Source organism: Typopeltis vanoorti, chromosome 5 (genome assembly GCF_054136105.1).
Source record: "Typopeltis vanoorti isolate ZY-2024b chromosome 5, IOZ_Tvanoo_1.0, whole genome shotgun sequence".
In the NCBI taxonomy this organism is placed as follows: domain Eukaryota; kingdom Metazoa; phylum Arthropoda; class Arachnida; order Uropygi; family Thelyphonidae; genus Typopeltis; species Typopeltis vanoorti.
In genome coordinates, this window is record NC_143553.1 from 134,469,477 (window position 1) to 134,494,728 (window position 25,252).

The window sequence follows — 25,252 nt, forward strand, 5'->3', positions numbered from 1 at the left end:
GCAACGTGCTGCTCTTTAAAACCCAAAGTCCAGCTTAGATACACTGACAGTTTTTTTCGCTATCTGGTCCCATGGCTGTTAGACATTAGGCAGTTTCCTCAGCCACCTAAACAAACAACACAAATGCATACAATTCACAATTGAGATTGAGAACACACTTCCTTTTCTAGATACACTTGTCACATGTCTTCCTTCTGGCAGTCTTTCCACTTCACTGTTTACCAGAAGTCTACACATTCTGGCCAATATATACACATAACTCCTACCACCATCCAACACAAAAACTAGGTGTCATTAATGTTGAATTTTTTCATGACAATTATTCATAAGACTATTACACTTTTTTTTTATGTAATCTTTGTGAAGTAGCTTTATTTTATCCTCCTACATGTTTTGCCAATTTTTCTATTGGCATCCTCAGGGAATACAAACTAGTAAGCTAAAATGAAGGTTACAGACTAGGTTATAACTGATGGTTCTAATTCATACAAAAAATTGGTATTGTGCATGACAATGTGCATGTCTCGTTAACGTGATTTATTCATTATGGTTCATGACGTAATTGTTATGAAAGTTCATTTCTTTGATGTTTAATGATCTGATAAAAGTTTTCCAAATTTCTGGTAAAATTAGACCTTGATTCTTGTTTAGGTTTCCAGTTTTACGGGCGACTGTAACTGCTTCTTTAAAGGTTCTTGAATGGTAGTTATCTTCTATGTATGGCATAAGGCTTTTATCCCACTCAATGTGATGGTTAGTCTTTTTGGGTAACCATTTCAATGGTTACCCAAAAAGACTCTACAACAAGATTCTCTTTACTGATATACCACATCGACAACATGATGACGTCCAATACATCAGTACAATTACGATTCCTTTTGTCAGCAACCTTTCCAAAAAATTAGCTAACCTTTTAAAACCACATAAGATCAGAGTGGCATTCAAACCAATCAACACTATTCGGAAATTTTTAAGATCACCAAAAGATCCTCACCCATTCTACAAGTACTCTGGAGTATATAATATACCTTGCTCATGTGGTATTAGTTACGTAGGTCAGACCTCTAGAAGCTTTGAAACGAGAAAGAAAGAACACATAGGATATGTCAGAAATAACAGACAAAACATTTCAGACCTTTCATGCCACTTTGCCTCTACTAACCATCACATTGAGTGGGATAAGAGCCTTATGCCATACATAGAAGATAACTACCATTCAAGAATCTTTAAAGAAGCAGCTACAGTCGCCCGTAAAACTGAAAACCTAAACAAGAATCAAGGTCTAATTTTACCAGAAATTTGGAAAACTTTTATCAGATCATTAAACATCAAAGAAATGAACTTTCATAACAATTACGTCATGAACCATAACGAATAAATCACGTTAACGAGACACACACATTGTCACGCACAATACCAATTTTTTGTATGAATTAGAACCATCAGTTATAACCTAGTCTGTAACCTTCATTTTAGCTTACTAGTTTGTATTCCCTGAGGATGCCAATAGAAAAATTGGCGAAACATGTAGGAGGATAAAATAAAGCTACTTGACAAATTATTATATTAAAAAAAAGTGTAATAGTCTTAGGTGTCATTAACTCACTAAAAAACACGTCTTTGGAGATTTGCTCCAGTGAACAAGCACTTAAAGATGAATTAAGAGTTATCAGCGATACCTTTCTGAAAAATGGCTACAGCCAAAATACTATTCAACAAATTTCTTCACAAGATCTCACTTAAAAAAAAAATAAACTACAATAAAACTGTAACCATTCCATATACTTTAAAGGGATATCAGATAAAATAAACAGAATACTACAGAAAAGGCCTTGTTGGCTGAGTGGTTAGTGTATCTGCTCTCCAGCCAAAAGGCTGCAGGTTCAAATCCCACCATGGCCATGGATGTTTTTGATTGTCTGTGAAAATACTAGTGGTGGTGACTAGTGGATGACATTTGTGTATATGATGACGATGGTAGTTGCAGTTTGCTGTAGTTGGTGGATTGGGTGGTGGAGTGGTGCCCTTCCTTGATGAATCTTTGGACTACTTGGAGATATCATGTAATAATAATAATACAATCTTAATGCCACCTTTAAACTTCCTGTAGAATTATAGAACTTACTCAACTCATCCAAGAATCTACTTCCTCTGCTGACTCTCTGGAATATACCATATTCATTGCACCTGTAATTTGCCCTATATAGATGAAACAGGATGCGCAATTCCTATCAGAAAAAAATAACATAAATGTCACATTAAATTTAATAACTATGGTAAATCCAGCCTTTCTAATCATGCCCTGAATACTGTACATAGAATTGACTGGAAAGGCACCTATTGTTTACATCACACCGAAACGTGGTATGAACGTAAATTTAAGGAGGCCTGTGAAATTCTTATCAACCACCCTAATCTTAACAATAACAATGGTCTAAAAATCTCAAGAATATGGAAGGCACATATTCTACCCGCATAACCTTTCCATCTAAGAGTTAATTATAAATAGGACTGTACGTAATCCAGGATCTTAACTCTAATATATAGCAACTCTCATGTTAAATCAGGAACACCACTTTTGCTGTAATAAAACTATCTATATGAAATTGTTCTCTGATGATGCTATAAATAGAATATAGCTTTGATGTAGTTATTTTATTTTAATTTTTTTCCAATAGAGGGCAGGCAAGTAGAATAACTGTTGATCAAATCATTGCCTCTTTGGCATATTGTTTGAAATGTAACATAGCTTGTCTCTGTGTATATATAGGTGTGTATATTCCAGATGATGACCTTAATATGAAAGTCAAAATGTCAGAAATTAAAGTAATTATTTATAACACAGTTGTAGACTCCATAATTTGTCTGAAATGAAGTAATGTTTTGAAGGAGAGCAAGATAGTTTCATCATAAAAGAGTAAAGCTAATACTGTGGTTGCAACAAATTATAGACCAATCAGTATCTCTAATGTGGTTATCAAGATATTGAAAAGGCTGGTTAAGAATCATATCCAAAGGTGGATAAATAGCAATATGATTCTCTGTAGAGAAGAGCATGATTTAGTTAAAGATAGGTATTACTTTAGTAATCTGCTCATCTTTTATAATAGAATGGTCCGTTGCTTAATCTATTCTCCTTATCCAACAGAATTGGATAAAGGAATTGACCAACAATGTACTCACTGAATGAAAGGATGGTAGTGCATCTATACAACAGTGATGACAAAACAAATAATGTGTCAAAATTTGGGGGCTGTTGAGTATTTCTACAGCGGTATGCAAGATTTTGAATAAGTTGGTTAGGATTTGAATAAGATAAGGCTGGTGTATGCATTATTATTATTATTATTATTACCCAAGACCTCATGGAGTCAAAGACTCATCTGGGAGGTCCTTTTATCACACACACATCATCATCATACCGTGTCTTAAACACACTCAAACTCCTTGCAGACACCACAAGCTCAGGCAAGGCATTCCAATCATTCACAACTCTGCACGAAAAAAACGTGCCTCTCACACCCCTACTCACACCCTCTTTATACAGTTTCCAGGAATGACCTCTGGTTCTCCCCTGATCTCCCACTATTCTCTGTAGAACTTCTCCACCATTGATCTTATAACAACCCCTTACCAACTTGTAGGTCTCTATCATATCTCCTCCCTCTTCCTTCTCTCCACCAGACTCTGCAAATTACATCTTCTCAATCTTTCCTCATACTCAACATTCCAGAGGTCAGAAACTACCTTAGTCAGTCGCCTTTGGACCCTTTCCAACATCTCTTCATCCTTCTCAAAATTCGGTGACCAAATCTGGGCACAATAGTCCATGTGTGGCCTAATCAAAGCCTTATACAATGGAACAAGAATCTCCCCACTTCTACACATCAGTGTCCTCTGCATCATTCCCAGAAGTCTTTGTGTCGTCTTCACAATTTTGGCGATGTGTCCCCTAAATTTTAGATCCTTATCCACTATTACCCCCAGATCTCTTATTTCCTCTACCTCCAACAATATATTCTCACCAAGCATAAATTAAAATTCTGCATCCCATCTTTGTTTTCCAAATTTTAAAACCTTACATTTTGCAACATTGAACTCACATCCCCATTTGCTTGCCCAATCACGCAATTTATTCAAGTCTTCTTGTAAGGCTACAACATCTTCACTACTCTTTATGGTTTTAATCTTTAATCTTTTATTTTAATAAAAATCTCAGGAGGAGATATAAATGTAGAAAGTATTTTACCTTTACGTGCGAGGTCAGCTAGACTTGCAACACTTGCAGGTGCAAACTTGACTTGTTTGTCTGTTTGCTTACTTGGGAAATGGAGTAAAACCAGGTTTAAAATAGCTTGGTATCTTTAACATTTATTATACCCAAGGTAAAATACTTTCTACATTTATATCTCCTCCTGAGATTTTTATTTAATAAGGTAAAAACACCTTATGGTAACTTGTTCTGGTAAAATACTTATAAGCTCTGTATTACTAAAATCTTGGTATTTCTAGCCTGGCTCCCACTGATGAGACCTCAATAAAGGTCGAAACCAGTCTGGGTAGTGACCCTTGCCTTTAATACAAAGCATCATACATCTCCTCCAGGAGATGGGCTTTGCATTAAGGGTAAATATTAAGATTAGTGATCAGAGCTTATTCTACTTTTACCATAAGTTGCCTTGGTCTTGCACTACGTGCTGGGTCATCTAGACTTGCAACACTTGCAGGCACAAACTTGACTTGTTTGTCTGTTTGCTTACTTGGGAAATGGAGTAAAACTAGGTTTAAAATAGCTTGGTATCGTTAACATTTATTATACCCGAGGTAAAATACTTTCTACACATATATATATATATGTATGTATAATTTACAGCATGAATAGAAATGATGGTCTCAAATTCTAAAAGTTCTGGGCTACTCACATTGGACAAATATGAAGCCACATGCACCTCTCCTCCATCTTCTCTTCCCTAAAAGCTTCCAGTCCAAACCATGATCTCATAGGCAATTAACCTATGAATCATGCCATCAAAAATTAAATAGTTTCTATGAATGCATCTGTGTAGTACCTGCCTGTAGGTGTTAGAGCCAATCAAGATTCAGACTTTTAATGTTTAGAATCCTACATTACTAAATGCCAACTATTTAAGAATGTTAACAGAATTCCACTGGCTTACAGAAAGAGTAAAACTGTGCATTATGCCATGCTGATTACTAGCAGACTCACCCCAGGACTTTTAGAGTATCTTAGTAATTACCAAATCTAAGCCTATGAATATATTACAGTTTAGGTATCGGTCTAAATCAGTGTTAAATGATTTTTTATTATGTAATAAAACTGTTGTTTTATATTCATTCTTGTAAACTAGAGTGTTCATACTCTAGTTTAAGAATGTAAGCCGAATGTTAATAAAACAAGGACAAACTGTTGATCATGCTGCACATTAATCAACCAATAATTCATTCCAGAACCATAATAATTAACTATCTTCTCATGCTGAAATTTATAAACACTATAGTTATTACTCAACCCAAGCTTTGTATGAGAATTCGGGTATCAATCCAATCATTATTCAGCAACGTTTTTAAATGATTTAATTTTTTTTTTTTACCTTGATTGTGATAGCAGGTAGCAAATATTTTATTGTTGTATTTGCTCCTGAGAATGTCCTTCATACAAAGGTCCAAAATTGAAAAAAAAAAATTATAATAATTATTATTATTATTATTATTCAGGCTTCCATGGAGTCAAGAGACTCATCACTGGAGGTCCTTCCTAGGAAACACAAAGTCTATCATGCCACTGCTTGAACTCATTGACTGTTCTTGCTCTCACCACTCTATCAGTCACTGCATTCCATGGTTCAGCCACCCTCCATGCAAAGAAACCACTCCTCACCCTCTTGCTCACAGCCTCCTTTTGTAACTTCCAGGGATGGTCCCTTGTCATCACTCCTTCCCACCGTTCCTCCAAGTGAAAGAACTCCCTAGTGTCCACCCTGTAACTGCCTCTCAACAGTTTAAAAGTCTCGATCATATCACCTCTCCTTCTTCTATTCACCAAACTCTGCACTCCACATTACCTCAGCTGATCCTCATAATTAACATTGTACGGTCCTAAAACCATCTTTGTTATCTGCCTCTGCACCCTCTCCACAGTTAATTTATCCCCTTCGAATGCTGGGGACCAAATTTCATACAATGGAATGATAACTCTTCTATCTCTGCAGGTCAGCATCCTTCTCAGTATTGGGTAATCCTCTGGGTTACCTTCACCCCCTGAATTTCAGTTTTCTATTGATTATCACCCCAGATCACTTGTCTCTCCTATTTTCTCCAGTACAGCTCCTCTGATCAAGTATGCGGCCTCTCATTGATGTATCCCAAACTTCAAGACTTTACATTTTGCTGCATTAAACCAATACCCCATTCATTTGCCCATCTGTCTAGTTTATTCAAATCCTCTTGCAGGGCTGCCAGATCTGTACTATTATTAATACCCTTCCCAGCTTCACATCATCTACAAACAACTGAATTCTTCTGCTGCAGCTGGTCACACTTAAGTAGGGTCGCTGTTTGTAGTGAGTCACCTCCACAACCTCCTGTCTTGGGCTGTAGCCACATCTGAGTTCTTCATTCTTAAGTCCTACTCCACCATCTCCTTCCATCTCTTCTTTGGCCACCTGCACTTCCTCTTCCCCCTGCACATCCATCTACATGACCTTTCTTCCCACATACTCTTCCTCCCTCCTCATCACATGATCAAACATCTCAACCTTGCATCCTGAATCTTTGCTCCTAAGTTCGTAATGTTCACCGTCCCCCCTACATAGTCATTTCTCAGACGATCCTTTCTCGTCACACTGCATATCCACCTAAGCATTCTCATCTCTGCTACCTCCATCCTACCTTTTTCCTCTGAACCACAGTTTCCATAGCATACGTCATAGCTGGTCTCACTACTGTCCTGTAGATTTTGCCTTTTAGATTAATCAGCACCCTCTTATCGCATAGACTCCAGCCATCTCTCTCTTCAGTTCCTCCATCCTGCTTCTATCCTGCATCCCACTTCCTTTTCACCCTCACCATCCTCTTTCATTGTTGAACCTAAGTATCTAAAGTCACTGACCTTCCTGATGACATTTCCTTCCAGCTCCAGATCTGTCTTACTTCTGCTCAGTCTCATACCTCTCTCTCTCTCTCTCTCTCTCTCTCCGAGCACAGCACGATGCCATCTGCATACAACATAGTCCAAGGCACGTCTTCTCACCTTCTCCGTCACTACCTCCATCACAATATTAAACAGGAACGGACTTAATGCTGACCCTTCATGCAAGCCAACTGTCACTGGAAAACTTTCTGTCTCTCCCAGGCAGGTCCGAACTCTTGTCTTCACATTTCTGTACATCTCCTGCACCAGCCTGACATATTTCTCCAGTACCTTCTTCTCCCTCAGACACCTCCAGACTTCTTGGCTTGGCACTCTATCATATGCTTTCTCCAGATCAATAAATACCAGATGCAGCTTCCGTTGCTTCTCTCAAAACTTTTCCATCATCTGCCGTAGCCCAAAAATAGCATCTGTCGTCGATCGACCAGGCATGAAGCCTAATTGCTCCTTTGCAATCTCCACCTTCTTCCTCAGTCTTCCATCAAGAACCCTCTCTATCTAGGATTTTCATTGTGTGGGATATCAACTTTATTCCTCTGTAATTCTTACAGTCTTGTGCATCTCCTTTACTCTTGTAGATGGTTACAAGAGTACTTTCCCTCCATTCCTCAGGTATATTTTCCTGTTGACAAACTTTTATTAACAGGTCCCACTGCAGGTCAATTCCCTCTGCAAACAACTGAATCTCCCCTTGCAGTTATTATTATTATTATTATTACCCCAAGACCTCATGGAGTCAAAGACTCATCTGGGAGGTCCTTTTATCACACACACAGCTCATCATACCATGCCTTGAACACATTCAAACTCCTTGCGGACACCACCCTCCCAGGCAAGGCATTCCAATCATGATATTGGGATGAGTTTAACCAGTGATATGCAGCTGTTTACAACTCTGCATGAAAAAAACCTGCCTCTCTATACAGTTTTCAGGGATGACCTCTGATCCTCCCACTGATCTTCCACTATTTTCTGTAGAACTTCTCCAGCATTGATCCTATAACAACCCCTTACCAACTTGTATAGTCTATCATATCTCCCCCTCTTCCTCCTGTCCACCAGACTCTGCAAATTACATCTTCTCAATCTTTCCACGTATTTGTCACCTTGTTATAGTACATAAGTTAGTAAAACATGATCTCCCTTTAAACAAACCCATGCTGATAACCACAGAAAATACTGCTATTATTAACCCATATCTGTATCCTATTTCTCATCAATCTCTCTCGCTCTAGTACCTTCACCACAACTCCAGATCAATCCATTGACAATGTCATTGATATAAAGATTAAACAATACAGGTCTCAGTACTGAGCTCTCTGGAACCCCACTTGTAACCTTCTGCTTCCTTGATATTGCCCCACCATGCACAACTCTCTGATACTTATCAGACAGCCAATCCTCAATCCAGTTGACTAACCCAAAATCTAAACCCATGTGCTGTAACTTAAATATCATCTTATAATGTGGCATCCTGTCAAATGCCTTTGCAAAATCCAAAAAAATGGCAGTGTATGCCTTTCCCTCATGAACCGCTCTTTTCATGTCATTATAAAAGGTAATCATATTACTTAAGCAAGAGTGCCCCTTAACAAATCCATGTTAATTCTCATAGATAACAATACCCTCATCTGCCCAGCACTGTATATAGTCCCTCAGTAATTTCTCCAAGACCTTAACAACTACTGATGACACAAACTAAAATTACTCACTTCCAGTCTGCTAACACCCTTATGCAATGGCACTACCTTTCCCGTAGCCAGACTTTCATTGAAAAGCCAGGTCAAAGGAGCTGTCAGTTCTTCAGCACATTCTCTTAATACCTGTGGTGAAATACCATCGAGTCCCACAGCTTTACTGACCCATAGTACTCAATATTTGGAAGACACTCTCCTCTTGCACCTTGAACCTGCCCTACCCCTCTAGTATTAAAACCTTCTTCTCCAGGATGAAATCCAATAAAGTGCTCATCGAACAACTCCAATATGTCCTCTGCATCAGTCACCCTATTCCCATTTTTATCCTACAATGTCATTCTGCCACAATCATTTCTCCTCCTACTGACCACATAGCTAAAAAATTCCCTATGATTTCCTTTGGATCTTAGTGCCAATCTTTTCTCATATTCCAGTTTTGCCTTCTTCACCATACTAGTTACTCTCCTGGCCTTAGTCTTATATTCTTCATGCATCTGCTCTCCACCCCTCTCCTTATATCTCTTCCATAATCTCTTTTTCACCTGCAGTTCCTGTTTGATATTGTTTGTCATCCACTTTATACCAAATTGTGTTCTCTTCACTCATACAGCTTACTATTGCCGCTAACAAATATTTCTTCACCATTTCCCAAGCACTAATGATATCCTGGCCTGCCAATTCCACCCTCCATGGAACTGTCCCAAGTTGATATCTAAGCCTATTATAATCACCCACCTTATAATTCCATCTATGTTCCCTTTTCTTTGATACTCGTGCATGTCTATTCAACTTCCATATCAATACCACATGGTCACTCTCTCCAGCTGGGGGTGGGGGGGGAAGATGTCATCTCAGTTATTATCAACTCTTCTGATACTCTGACCAAATCCAAAACTCTTGAACTTCTTGTTCCCTCTATTACATGTTGCCTAAGACATTTTTCCCTCAAGAATTCTAGAAATTCCATTCCCTTATTTTCCATGCATTTTCCTCTTCTCATCTTATACTGCTGTAGTTAAAATCTCCCATAACAATCATTCTACTTGCACTTGCCAAGCTCAACTGCCTAAACATTTCCTGCTCCCCACCTTCTGTACTCCTTAACTTGTAGCAACACCCCAACTAAATATCCTCTCTTGCCCACTATATCTCACGCCATATGCTTTCATAACCATTAGTGTCACTATTGGTGTTTTTTAGTGTGTACTTTAAAATGAGTACTTTAATATTCTTCTTACAATTTTTATATTTAAAAAAGTGATCTAATGTTATTTTCATTTTATTTGTATTTAGATATGCAAGAAGAAGAAAACAGCATGGAAGTTGACCAAATGAGAAAAATAAACATTACATATTCACTTTGGGATGATGCTCTTATTAGTAACAGTTCTGCTATGATAATAGATTATACCATTTCTCTCACAGTAAATGAAAATGACACTTTTTTACATGTAATGGACATTGCTCAAAAGCATGACAGCAGATTTAGGTACTATTTTTAATTTTAGTGTACATTCTTTCATAAATAGTGGAATAAGTTGATACTCAATTACCATATTTGAATTTTAATCATAATTTCATAGAAATTAAAATTCAATTATTAATATTAATATAGCTAAGAAGTGGAAATTCTTATCTAGTTTCCTTAATTCTACTATATTATTAATCTAATAAATTATCATATTGAACTGATAAAAACTGCTTGCTAGAGGAAACATTTTGCTAAGGAAAAGGTAATAATTAATTCAGAAATGATGTATGAGGATTCTATTATTAGAGTTATAGCAAATAAGAGAGTGCACAAGAATTATTTTTCAGGAGAGAAGTTGTTGTGTGTGTGTGGGGGGGGGGGATTATTGAGACTTTGAATATAAGAAGTAGGCAAACAGTTAATTAGTGGTGGTAGAACATCCATTTGGATAGACAGAGAGAAAATGTAATGAGAGATATCAGAAAGTTGTTGAGGAGTAGTGTAGTAAGAAAAGTGAAGTGTGAGAGTAATGAGTATTCCAATCACTCTCAAGTGTGAGAGTGATCGAAATAAAATGATGGACTGCACTTGAATCAGTTTGATGTGAGCCATCTAAAGAAGCTATTTTTCAAAGAGAGAAAGAAAGAGAGAGTCGAAAGTGAATGAGAGATTTCAGGAATTAAGATGAGATTAAAAGGGCAAGAGAACTGAAGAAGTGATTGTGAATGGACAGGGATAGCAGAGCAATTAGAGACCATCAAGGGAGCGAGTGAAGAATGAAAAACAGATATGCAAGTTGGACAGGGAAATTGGGAGCACCGGGAGTGGACAGAATGATACAGCGAAGTGGAGCATGGAGATTAGAAGGCAATTTGTGTGTGTGTTTGTGTTTTTGCATTTTCCTCCAAATAGTAAGTTGTTGAGGAGTAGTGTAGTAAGAAAAGTGAAGTGTGAGAGTAATGAGTATTCCAATCACTCTCAAGTGTGAGAGTGATCGAAATAAAATGATGGACTGCACTTGAATCAGTTTGATGTGAGCCATCTAAAGAAGCTATTTTTCAAAGAGAGAAAGAAAGAGAGAGTCGAAAGTGAATGAGAGATTTCAGGAATTAAGATGAGATTAAAAGGGCAAGGAGGTAATTTATTCGTACATGCTCCGTTGCATTACAATGCTTATGTTACATGTAGCTTACAAGTACTGATTAACATTTCTATTTATATTTTTGTATCAATTTTCATATTTACATTTATATTTTTATATATGCATATATTAACACTATACAGTATAATTCACTTAATATCAGTATTTATGTTAGATCACAAGGACTAGAAGTTGATTTTATTAGCAAATTTAATTAATTCTATGTAATACTTTTCGATAAGTCTCTGTCTTGACACTTACCGCTTGTCTTCGGAAGTGATTACGTGTTGTATTAGGGGCATCCAGATGGAGTCCAATAGCTGACAGTCGTAAAGTATGTGGTCAACAGTCTGTTAAAGGTGTGGACCAGAAATGCACGATGAAGATTCCAGGATATGGAATCTGTGTATGTAGTGTCTTAGTTTTTCGTGTCCCATTAGTAGCGTGATTAAACCTGGAAAAATGGCGTTTTTTCAGCTGGAGTCTGCTTCTGGTGCTAGGAAAGAATTCTTTTGTTGTTGATCCGTTTTTTGATGTTTTCCATTCTTCTTCCCATATGTCTAGGCTTTTCTCTTCTGCAAGTGTTTTTATAGCAGATTTCGAGAATTTCTGGTAACTTGTTTCTAGCTGCTTCTTTAGCCAACTGATCCGCTCTCTCGTTTCCTGCTATTCCAGTATACACTTTCACCCAGCAGAACTTGATTTCCCATCCCTTTAGAGTGAAATTTTGAACCAGATTTCTTGTCTGTTCTATCAATGCAATATAGTGCTTCTACTATCACTATAAATTGTTCCTGTCTTTTGCTGAGAGGTGTTGAGTTCTAATTCCTGGAGATATGTAAGTGACTGAACTATAGCAAGTTGTTCTGCTTGGTTGTTGGAACAGAGAGGATGCAGTCTAGAGCAGTGTTCTTGTATAATGGACTGTCTGTTGTATGCAGTGAAAGACCAACCAATGTTCCTTTCAGTTTTGCTTCCGTCAGTGTATATTTGGAATTCGTCACGTTCAGAGCTTTCCTTCTCCTTAATATTTGTTTTCTTTGCTAAGTGAGGCCACTTACTGTAGTGAAGCAGACATTCGTAGCAATTTGGATCGATGTTGTAATTTCGATATATCTTCTGGAAGTGACTTCATATATAAGAGATAATTCTTGTATTTTGAGGCAGATTGGTGTTAGGGCTGCAATAATGCAAGCTGCCTCGAAAGATATGGCCGACCTGGTTGGCCAAGTGGTCAGCGTATCCACTCTCCAGCCAAAAGACTGCAGGTTCGAATCCCGCCGTGGGCATGGATGCTTGTGATTGTCTGTGAAAATACTAGTAGTGGTGGTTAGCTGTAGACGATGAAGATAGTTGCGGTTGGTGGAGTGATGGAGGCGGAGAGTTGTGGAGTGGGTGCCCTCCCTCAATGAGTCTTTGGACTCCCTGGAGGTGTCATGTAATAATAATAATAATAATATTGTCCTGTATCCTTTAATATGCTTATGGCTATAAGGCATTGAACTCTGTTTAGTTTTTGTCGGTTTATCTTTGATTTTAGTGTGTTTCCAGGCAGGTACAGCATAAGATATCAGTGGTAGTATGGCACTGGTATATATTGTTTTCAGTGCTCGTTGGCCTAATCCCCACTTAATCCTTGCCGACTTAGCTAGGAGGTTTACAATTCGTAAGCTTTTTTCGGCAACATATGGGATGTGCTTTGTGTAGGTGAATTTTTCGTCTATTGTTACTCCTAGGTATTTTAGCTCGCTGGCTACCTTGGGAACTTCTCCGTTTAGGAAGACTGTTACAGGTTGTTTTGATTTTTTTCGTGAGATGTGCATCACTTTAGACTTGGTGCTATTTATTTCTTCTAGCGTGCCAACTCTGCAATTTTAAAGAGTTCTTTGTTGGCCGTTACGTCTAACTGTAAGCCGTTGCATCCCCAAATCATTATCATAGGCGATGGCTATGACTTTTATTTCAGCAGTGACAGGAAGTCTTAACAGCGAGTCGTACTGATTGTTCCAGAAACCTGGCCCACAGCAGGAACCTTGCGGACAGCCTCGTTTGACTTTGTTCTTTACAGTTGTGCTTTTTAGTGTCATAGTTGCTCTTCTGTCTGAAAAATAATTTTTTGTAAGGTAGAGTAAGTTTTCAGGGTATTTTAAATCTATTAATTGATTGATTATGGCTGGCCACCATGCAGCATCGAAGGCTCCTTGTACATTGTGTGAGATCAGTAGTACGTCTTTTTTTGCTGTAGACCGTGTTTTGCAAACTCTTTCACCTCCATAATTGCATCTACTGTGCTGGGCTGAGGTCTGAATGTGTATTGATTGTTGCTTAATAAGTTTCTTGGGAATACGTAGTGCATTATTCGGTTTATTAGAAGTTTTTCTAGTACCTTACCAGCATCGTTTATGAGGCTGATGTCTGTATTTGTTAATTTCGTCTGATGTTTCTTTTCCTGGTTTGATTATAGGTATAATTTTTGAGTGTTTCCATATTGAAGGAAATCGTCCTCTTTTTAGGTGTGTGTGCGTGCGTGTGTACGTTTTCCTCCCAATAGTAACCCTACCAGAAAGTAATTTATTCCTACATGCTCAATATACTTATATTACATGTAGCTTACAAGTACTGATTAACATTTATATTTTTATATCAATATTCATATTTACATTTAAATTAACACCATATAATTCACACAATATCAGTAATTTATATTAGATTACAAGCACTGGAAGTTGATCTTATTGGCAAATTTAATTAATTCTGAGTAATACTTTTCGATACGTCTCTTTTTTGATACTGGCCACTTGTCTCCAGAAGTGATGACATGTTGTATTAGGGGCATCCAGATGGAATCCGGTAGCTGACAGGCGTAGAGTATGTGGTCAATAGTCTGTTGAAGGTGTGGACTATAAATGCATGATGGCGATTGCAGGATATGGAATCTGTGTAAGTAGTGTCTTAATTTTCCATGTCCTGTTAGTAGCATGGTTAAACCTGGAGAAATGGCATGTCTTTTCAGCCAGAATCTGCTTCTGATGCTTGGCAAGAATTCTTTTGTTGTTGTTCCATTTTTTTGATGTCTTTGTGTGTGTGTGTGTGTGTGTGTGTGTGTGTGTGTGTGTGTGTGTGTGTGTGTGTGTGTGTGTGTGTGTGTGTGTGTTAAAAAGAATGGTCAATATGTATGCATGTAGACTGACCTGAGATACATGAGGATGTGCTGTTCAGTTTAGAAAAAAAAAGAACAGGCCATAATACAGGAGAGAGAGAGAGAGTTGAGGTCCAAAAAGAATGAGATGGCATAGTTGGGCCAGTTACATACTCAAAAAATAAATTGCTCTCTTTATGAATGCTAGAGTTAGTAGAAATAAAATGAAAGAATTTGGGGCTGATTGAACTGATTTGTCCCAAAATCATTGCTATAAGTGAAACTTGGTTGAAAGATTATGATGTATTGATAGGAACAAAGATGCTGGGGTGTGATGTTTTACCAAACATGTTGTGACCTTGCATGAAGGGTATATATAGTTCCCTCCCTGTTTCTTGGCCAAAATGCCAGCACTACAACTTTGACAATTCATTCTGTAATGTGTGAAACTACTTTGAAACAGCTGAAGATCTTTTCTACTTCTGTCTGTCAGCTCATTTCCTCTGGCTATGAGTAGCCTGTGCTTTAGAAATTCCTTTCTTCACACAGGGAAAAGTTTTATCTTCAATTCAACCCAATTAGAGCAAAACATAGAATTTACACACTTTTAATTAATAAAATCAGATTTTATCTATGCAAAATTTAGAATGGAAGGTATGTTCACCTCAATCATTGAAATTGATCGTCACCTTTTAAGTGACGATCAATTTCAGTGATTCAGGTGTTGACCACCTATTCTTTGTGCTGTGAGGGGAATGCAAGTAAAATTGCATTTTTTTTTCTCTGAATTCTTATGTCATTAGTGCTTTTATTATTAATCATTAGTACTTAGGTTGTGGAAGGGATTTCATAGAATTTTATGGGGGTGGGGGATAAATGGGACATCATCTCTGGAAGTTGTGTAACAGTGTGCTGAATAGATTTTTTTTTCTTACATCAAAATGTTGCTATTGGAAGTTTATTTTGCACTTGGTTAGACTATAATAAATTTAGTTTAATCCTTTATCCAAGTGTAAGCAAACAAAGTTTGCTGCTCTGAGTTACCTGGTGTTGCACCACATTACCTCAGTCCTGAAGATATTTTCAGGTGCAAACTTTGTTTGCTTACACTTGGATACACTTTCATGCTGAATAGTGTAGAGAATGAGTCCATGAGTGTGAACTTGAATGAAGTTAATAGTGGTAAAATATATGGTGATTCTATGATTAAGGGTATGGAGAGTGGTATGCATGAGGAGTGCTTGGCTGATGGTACAATAGAAAGAGTGGCTTTAGCAATAAAGAGAGGGCATGAAACAGACAAGATGATAGTTATGGTGGGTACGAATGACCTGAGAGGTAGTATAAATCGGGTAGGAAAAGATTTAAGAACATTATTAGATATTGTGAAGAGGAAAAGTGTCAATGGGAGAATAGTGTGTGTGCTGCCTCGTTTTGACAATTACGAGTTAAGTAGACGAGCAATGATAATGAATGATATGATTGCAAGAATGTGCAGAAAAAGAGGTCTGGAGTTTGTTGATGTTTGGAGTGTGTTTGAAGGAAAAAGGCAGTTGTATGCTAGAGATGGACTGCATCTTAACATGGAAGGACATAAGAGATTGAAGAAGTTATTGTTTTCTGAACAGGTTGAAGTTATTGGGCAGGGAAACTAATATTGAAAAGGTTGAGTGTAAGAGAGAGAAACTTTAGCACTGATTGTGTATTTATTGATCCTTACAGGCAGAATAAATTGCAGAAGAGAGGGGGAAAAAATCGGCATAGGACTACGGTAGTTAGTGACTTATATATCAGTTCTAAAGCCGGTACAAGATCTAGAGGGAATCTGCAATTTTTGTATACCAATGCTAGAAGCATTAGAAATAAGAGAGAAGAATTTTTGGCATTAGTCAGTGAAATCTCACCAAAAGTTGTAGGCATTAGTGAAACTTGGCTGTCAGCAGAAGATGTGGTCACTGGAATTGAATGTGATGGGTACAGTATTTTCAGGGAGGATAGAGAAGATAGAACAGGAGGAGGAGTACTGTTGATGATAGCTGATGTGTTGCAGCCAAAGAAAGTAGTATATCATGATGATAGACATGTGAATGAGAGTTCATTTGAGGCAGTCTGGTGCGAAATAGTGACCAACGCAACCAAATATACAGTTGGATGCTGCTATAGGCCAGGGAGTACAGGGGGAGATATTGAATTCATGCATCAGCAACTTAGTGCAATGAGTGAAGGCTTAGTGATTATTATGGGGGATTTTAATTATGGTGATATCAATTGGAAGGAGGAAATATCACGTAGCAAAAAGGAAATGGAGTTCATACATCTGCTACGAGATAATTACTTGAAACAGCACGTAACTGAAGGGACACGTGGTGTGAGAGTGTTGGACCTGGTTATTGGTTCAGAGGTTATGTGCATAAGTAAGGTGACCTCGTTACCTCCAGTTGGTGAAAGCGATCATGTGGTATTGACTTGGAAGGTTGCAAAATCTGTGGATTTTTCTATTAAGAAGGGGTATGTACGAAACTATAGGTTAGGCAATTATAACAAGCTTCGGAGTGAGCTTGCAGCCATCCCATGGCAGAACATATTGCAAGGGAAAGATGTTAGCAGTGCTTGGGATAAAATCAGTGGGTATCTGAGGAAAGCAATATCAGATTGTGTCCCCATGGTCAGGAGGTCAAACAAGGCAGGCATTAGATGGATGAGCAGTAGTATCAAGCTTGAACTACAAAAAAAGAAAATGTTATGGAGAATTTACAAGGAGAAGGGCGATCAGGATACCCATGAGCAGTACAAGGCTCAAGCTAGGAAGGTTACCAGCATAGTAAGAAAAGCTAAATCAGATTATGAGAAGACCTTAGCCAAAGAGATCAAGGGTAATCCCAAAGAGTTCTTCCGCTATGTGGCAAGTAAGAGGAAGAATGACTTCGGAAGGATAACCTTAGTGGGTGCTGATGGTATTGAGGTGACAAAATCAGATGTAATAGTCGAGTTACTGAGTGATCACTTCTCAAAAGTCTATCACCCAAGTGAGGATATCTCTATACCTATAGCAATACCTAATGTGAGAATTGAAGCTAAAGAATCAGAGGTATTAAATATATTGCGAAACTTAAATGCAAACACTGCGGTAGGCTTAGATGGAATATCAGCTCGGGTGTTGCGTGAATGTGCAAATGAATTGTCAACCCCTCTTACCTGGATATTTAATTTAAGTTTGAACTCTGGTATGGTCCCTAGGGAGTGGAAGTTAGGCAAAGTGGTTCCTTTGCATAAGGGTGGCTCTAAAACTGCAGTATTGAATTACAGACCAATCACCATCTCAGGAGTAGTGGTAAAAGTATTGGAAAAGTTGGTTAAAGACAAAATTCAAGAATGGGTGGATCAGGATATGATACTCTATAGAGGCCAACATGGTTTTGTTAAAGGTAGATCCTGCCTTAGCAATCTATTAACTATCCATAATAGAATAACATCAGAGTTGGACAAAGGAACTGGCTACACAGTGGTACTTCTGGATTTTGCTAAGGCTTTTGACAGGATACCCCATAGAACACTGTTACGCAAATTGGAGCAGATGGGAATGGATATTAAATTGGTGATATGGATAGGAGAATGGCTCAGGGAGAGATACCATAAGGTGGTGTATGGAGGAGCCGAGTCCAGAATGAGGCAGGTGACCAGTGGTGTGCCTCAGGGCTCTGTGCTTGGGCCAATGTTGTTTAATTTGTATATAAATGATATAGGAAACGGCTTAAAGGGAGATATTCAGTTGTTTGCTGATGATGCAAAGTTGTGTAGTGCAATAAAAAATCAAGCTGATGTTGAAAGTTTGCAGGAGGATTTAAATAAGCTGGTAAAATGGGCAAAAGAAAATGGATGTCAGTTCAATGTGGAAAAGTGTAAACTCTTGCATTTTGGGATTAAAAGATTACCAGCTGTGTACTACATAGATGGAAAGGTACTCCAAGAGATTGATGAGGCTAGGGACTTAGGGGTATTGGTAGATAAGGAGATGAAGTTCAGAGGACACATTGCTAAGGTGTCCAAGATTGCACATAGGATTACTTGGTTGTTGAGGAACACACTGACATCCAGAGATAAAGAGGTTATTATTCCCCTTTATAAAGCATTGATACTTCCACATTTGGATTACTGTGCTCAGGTCTGGTCACCTGGATTCCTTGGAGATGAGGAGGCTGTGGAGAGGGTTCAGAGAAGAGTGACCAAGTTGGTGAGTGATATAAAAAATGCTCCCTACATTGATAGATTGAGAGCTTGTGGATTGCAGAGATTGGCTGATAGGCGAAGAAGAGGGGATATGATAGAAACATTCAAATTACTAAAAGGTTTTTATAGGATTGATGCAGGGGAAATGTTTCAGCTGTGTGATAGTGATGGAAGAACAAGAGGTCATCTCTGGAAATTAAAGAAGAGTGTGGTTAACAAAGGTGTCAGAACAAGGTTTTTTGCCTGGAGGGTGGTGAATGAGTGGAATTCATTGCCTGACTTTGTTGTGAGCTCTTCATCTGTAAATGAATTCAAGAAGAGATATGACAGATATTGTTTTGCTAGTTTGGGTCTCCCGCGATGAGTCTACTGACTCCATGGAGATACCCGTAATAATAATAATAATAATAATAATAATAAAGGATTAAACTAAATTTATTAGACAAAATGTTGCAGGTTAAGCAAGATCTTTGGTAATGAGTCTGTTAATCCCATGGAAATTTGCTAATGGTAATAATAATATAAAAAAGACTGTGCACCTCTGCTAGTGGCTCCAAGTATTGAAAGATGTGCTGGATACTAAATTTAAGAATTCTCTCTTTATTTTCAGAGAGAATAATGTCATTGAATGGTGCACAATATTACACATTTGGAAAGGTTAGTGAACAGAAGTGTCATGATGGCTAACTAATGGCTTCTTTTCGAATGTGCAAGTGATAATATCTCATTTATCAGAAAAATATTTTGATGTAATGTATAATTTTACACTTTACAGGTAATACAGTATTGCAGCACATGGGTCTGGATGTCAGATTGATCAACTGGATTCAGGATTGGCTGTCCGATAGGTATCAAACAGTTGTATATGGTGGGGCAATTTCAAGGAGGCAGAGGGTTACGAGTGGGGTCCCACAGGGCTCAGTACTGGGACCTATATTGTTTAACCTTTATATCAGTGACATTGTCAGTGAGTGGATTGCAAGGGGATATTCAGTTTTTTGTGAATGATGCAAAGCTAGGAAGGATTATTAGTAATAGTGCAGATGTGGTAGCCCTGCAAGAGGATTATGTAAGGTCTTGAGGTTTGGGAAACATCGAAGGGAAGCTGCATACTCTATGGGAGGAGTTATACTGGAGGAAGTAGGGGAGACAAGAGATCTGGGGTTGATGATTGATAGAAACCTGAAATTTAGGGGACATCTTGCAAAGGTGGTGAAGGTAACACAGAGGATTGCTGCAATAATGAGAAGGACACTGACTTGCAGAGATAAAAGGGTTATCATTCCGTTGTATAAGACTCTGTCCAGACTACACTTAGACTATTGTTCACAGATTTGGTCCCCAGGATTTGAAGAGGATAAATTAACTGTGGAAAGGTTACAGAGGTGGATAACAAAGATGGTTTCAGGACTGTACAATGTTAGTTATGAGGATCAGCTGAGGGAATGTGGACTGCAGAGTTTGGTGGATAGAAGAAGGAGAGGTGATATGATTGAGACTTTTAAACTGTTGAAAGGTGGTTACAGGGTTGACACTGAGAAGTTCTTTCGCTTGGTTGAACAGCGAGAAGGAGTGATGACAAGAGGCCATCCCTGGAAGATATGAAAGGAAACCGTGAGCAAGAGGGTGAGGAGTGGTTTCTTTGCATGGAGGGTGGTTGAGCCATGGAATGCATTGCCTGATGGAGTGGTGAGAGCGAGAACAGTCAATGAGTTTAAGGAGTGGTATGATAGACTTTGTGTTTCTTAGGGGGGAAACCTCCCCTCGATGAGTCTTGATAGACTTTGGACTTTGTGTTTTTTAGGAAGGACCTTCCATGATGAGTCTTTTGAATCCATGGAGGCCTGGATAATAATAATACTTACTTCTTATTTCATATGGCAGCAACTTCTTATTCTATTGATTTGAGTAATATGTTCACAAAATAGAATTATGTAGATAGCTTAGTGGACCTAACGAAAGTATTAAGATTCTTACAAAAACAGACATCAGGGACATCTAAAAATTTCATAGCCCCCCCCCTCACTGCAAATAAATTTTTTTGTAGGTTGGGGATGAAAAATCATATCTAAATCAAACTTGTAAAGAAACAGAATTTAATTAAATTTAACTGAATGAAGCAAGTACAGAGATATTTAACATGCATATTAAATAGGCATATTAAAGTCCTCTTTTCATATGTTACATATTAAATTCTTCTTTTTACAATACACAAATACCTAAAGGATTAACTAAGATGGTAATGGATTAAATATAATTCAGATATGCCTTGTAACTTGATTTTTATGCTTGATATAAATGACAGTAAATATAACTTCTTGTGAATATTAAAACAATTTATTATGTTTCTTTCTGATTTATCATAGGTTTGAAGCAAAAGAATATTATTTGGACTTTTTTGTGCATACTATTTCTGGAAGAGCAAATAATATTGAACAAAATGCTTACTGGATGTTATATGTTCAAAATCCTGTAACTTCAAAACCCAAGCTTGCAGATAATGGTATTTGAAATTCTATATTGGAGATGTGATATTTAAAGTTCCCAAATATTATATGATATAAATTATTATTATTATACAGTATCTGCAGAGAGTCCAGACACTCACTGTGGTAGATCCACACTAACATTTATATACACACAAAACCTATCATACTTCTCCTTAAACTCATTCACTGTCAGGGCACTCACAACTAGTTCTGGTAATCCATTCCACTCATTCACCACTCGCCATACAAAAAATCTAGTTCCCACACCCTAACCAACCACACTCTTACACAACTTTTGCAATTGACCCATGGTTCTCTCTCTATTTGTCAAATATTAAAAATTTTCCTTTGCATCACTTATAAGTTTCTATCATGTCTCCTCTTTTCTGCCAACAACAAACTTCGTAACCAGAACACCTTCAACCTATCCTCATAGGGAGGATTTCACAGACTCATCACCAGCTTGCTCACTCATCTCTGAATCCACTCTACTGCCTCCTAATCCTCGAGAAACTCAAGTTATTATGTAGCCAAATCATAACCTTGTAAAGAGGGATAATAACCTTCCTATCTCTACTTGTTAGTGTATTTTTCAACATTCAAGTAATCCTTTGAGCTATTTTACCAACTTTTGCATTGTGCCCTCTGAACTTCAAATCTGTCCACCATTACCACCAGTTACCTAGCTTCATCAATTTCCTGCAATGTAGTACCATGAATGTAATACACGTCATCCTTTACCCACAACAGCAATTTATTTAAATCAGCATCAGATCGTATTCCTAAGGTTGGGAGGATAGATAAAGTAGGAATGAAATGGATGAATTATGGAACTATCCAGGAACTTCTGAGAAAGAAGGTGTTATGGAGGAGGTAACAAAAGAACAAGTTAGCCCTTATCAGCATGAGGAGTATCAGGCAGGAGAAATTGATAAATATTCTCTCCTCCTTCTCAAATCAATCCCAATATCATTATTTTACAAATTAAACCAAAGTGGTTCAAGCACATAAATTGTGGCCCATTACTAGTTACTAGCTGAGATTTTGTTCTTCTGCCACATGTTACACTGATGTCTGGCTTGAGGATAATGAAAGATAGGTTAACTATGGTGTTTTCTTGAGGTTGTTGAAGCTTGACGTCCGAGATTTTTAATAGTTTTTAAGTGCATCTATAGCACAATTGGAAGAACAATGGAACATTGCAAATCTTCAATTTGAAAAAAGACCTGACTTCAATTCTTGTGACTGGAGGTATCTTTATACAGGCTTTTTCAATTGAAGATGAGTTAGCTAATCTGATACAGAGGTAGCAAGGTTTTTCTCCTGGAAACTAGGTTTTTCATCCTGCACATACAGGTAAATTGGCCAGGAGAATGCACACGGTTTGCAGACTTCTATGTGGTAGATGTTTTTCATCGCTCAGTGAAATACCAGACACTGAAAGACATTACCTTGCTTATTAAAGACCTGAAGTGGCTGCAGCCATGTTTGGTCACTAGAGCAAGGGTTCTGGTTTCTGTGCCCCCCCCTCTCTTCCCACATGCAGTGAGAGTGATACTCTCAATGACATGCCAATCATACTATAGGGGGCTCAGATCCCTCTCCCATGTGAGGATACAGCAGTGAAATGGTTCTGCAGGCTGACTGGCAACTAGTGTTAGTGCATGGGACTGAACCAGTTAGTAAAATATGGAGGCCTCCTGATCAGCTAGCATCACCTCCTACAGCCTCTTACTTTGCTAGTTCATGACTGGAGGGAGACCAAATACAGTGGCTTCAGGGGTAACTGTCGAGGCCATGTGTGTGGACAGGAGACTGAGTTCTTTTTGCATGGGTGGTATATTGTTTGTGAGTCAGTAATCTCTCACTGCATGCCCCATTTCCTTTTAATCTCTTTCTCACCACATACAATGGATCACAACTCAAAAAAATGCAACTTTACTGCAGACCACAATAATTCTTCTATAAAAAATAGTATTAAAAAATCATAAAACAAATCCATCCAAAAAAACATAAAAAACAACAAAAATTCATCCAAAAAAAATCCTTCACACAACCCATTATCATTAATTCTTACCAAAAAAAAAAAAATGTGCATCCACTTCACAAAAATTTGTGGCCTCAACAGCAATATAAACTATGTGTACTGTCGCCTAGAGTCTCTAAACTAGAATTACTATTCATATCAGAACTCCAACTGCAGCCTTAACAACTTCCACCTCAGCTGCCTAAAATTCACATTATACAGTTCTTTCTGTCACAAGGGTGGCACTTGTGCATTCACCAGAAATGACATACCATGCCAAAGATATTTCCCTCCCAAACCAACCTGCCCTTTTTTTATGTTTTCTCATTCACTCTCCAAACTCCATTAACCACTTTGACCTCTTAAACTGTCTCACTAAAGCTGGACTTTCTATAGTCGAAATACCCTAATATTGAGGTCATCCTTCTTGGGGACCAACATCCACAGTCTACACTGGCTTCCCTTCTCCAGTTTCACCAATCAAACAGGCAGGGATGCCGAGGTATTTGTCATTAGCAATGACCTATCACAGATCATCAATCTCCCTACCAGAATACCTGACACTCCTCTCCCCCAATTTGCCAATACACTTGACCTCTTCCTAACAAGCTTCCCTTCCAGATATACTGTGGATGTCAGTTCTCAGTCTTGTGTCCTTTGACACTACACCGGTGTCAAGTGGGATTATCTCTGTGACTTCTATTCCTTCTTTGCATGGTCTGAATACTGCTTCAGTTCTTCTAACTCAGACACCTGCTCAGACCAAATAACACAAATAATTCTCATGGGAATGAATACCTTCATCCTCATCCCGTATTCCACTCCAAATTTACAACCACCATCCAAGCCATGGTCAAAATAGTGCACCAACACAGTAAAAGAAAAAACTGCATACCATGAATGGCTCAAGATGAAAACTTCAGCTGCTCACTCTGCCTATGCAGCAGCTCACAATAGCTATAAAAGAATCATCACCAAATCCAAATCAGACTTTGAAAGGGCAAAATGCTATACACTAACCTCCTGCCCAAATGGTAGTCCCTCCTTCTGGTCTCTTGCCAAGGCCATTAGGTACAACTTTTACCCACCCAGGTTTCCACCACTCTCACGTCCAGATGGTACGGTAGTTACCTCACTTAAAGACAAGGACAGCTTACTGGAATCAGTCTTCTCTTCCATTTCCTACTTTGATGACAAAGTTCCCTTCACTCCATCAAGAACTGCTCTCTGTCTCTCTCCATGCCATCCATAGCTTCTGCCAGAAAGAAATCCAAACAATCCTTAATAACCTGAACACAAATAAGGCATCTGGTCTTGATGATATCCCACTTATTGGGTTATAAATTTGTACACCAGAACTAATGCCTGTTCTGTATTGCCTCTTCAATCTATCTTATTCAAAATATCTTATTCAACCCTGCAATATGGAAACAGGCCCACATCCAGTCCAACCCAATGAAAGATGATAAAAGTCAACCAATGAATTACCAACCAATTGCTTTCACTTCTGTCTTTCTAAAGTTCTTGAGAAGGTCATCAACAACCAACTCTTGCACCACCTAGAGACCTACTCACTAATCAGTGACTGGTAGTATGGATTCTGCCATTTATGATCTACAGCTGATCTAGCTTTCACCATCACCTCTGAACTCAAGCCATGGAAACATTTGGGAAACCTCTTGGCACTGAGGCCTACTTAGCAAACTGCCATCCTATGGTCTGCCTTCCACACTCTGTAACTGGATCACCAACTTTCTCACTGGTTGCTCACTACAAGTCATGGTGAACTGTTTCCTCTCCTGAGATTTCCCCATCACTGCAAGAGTATCCTACTGTTCCATTATTTTGCCCACTCTCTTCCTCTTGTAGCAAAGGTTGGTCGATTGGTAGC

At 38.2% G+C, this 25,252-nt stretch overlaps 1 protein-coding gene across 1 annotated transcript in view; it reads left to right on the forward strand.

The window, feature by feature from the left end:
• The window catches only part of LOC150106834 (uncharacterized protein CG3556-like), a 126,214-nt gene that overhangs the window by 70,485 nt on the left and 30,477 nt on the right, over positions 1–25,252 (forward strand). Inside the window, exons 6-7 of the mRNA XM_090392745.1 lie at positions 10,162–10,357; positions 21,213–21,349. Coding sequence (XP_090248871.1) covers positions 10,162–10,357; positions 21,213–21,349 — 333 coding nt within the window. The remainder of the gene's footprint in view (positions 1–10,161; positions 10,358–21,212; positions 21,350–25,252) is intronic.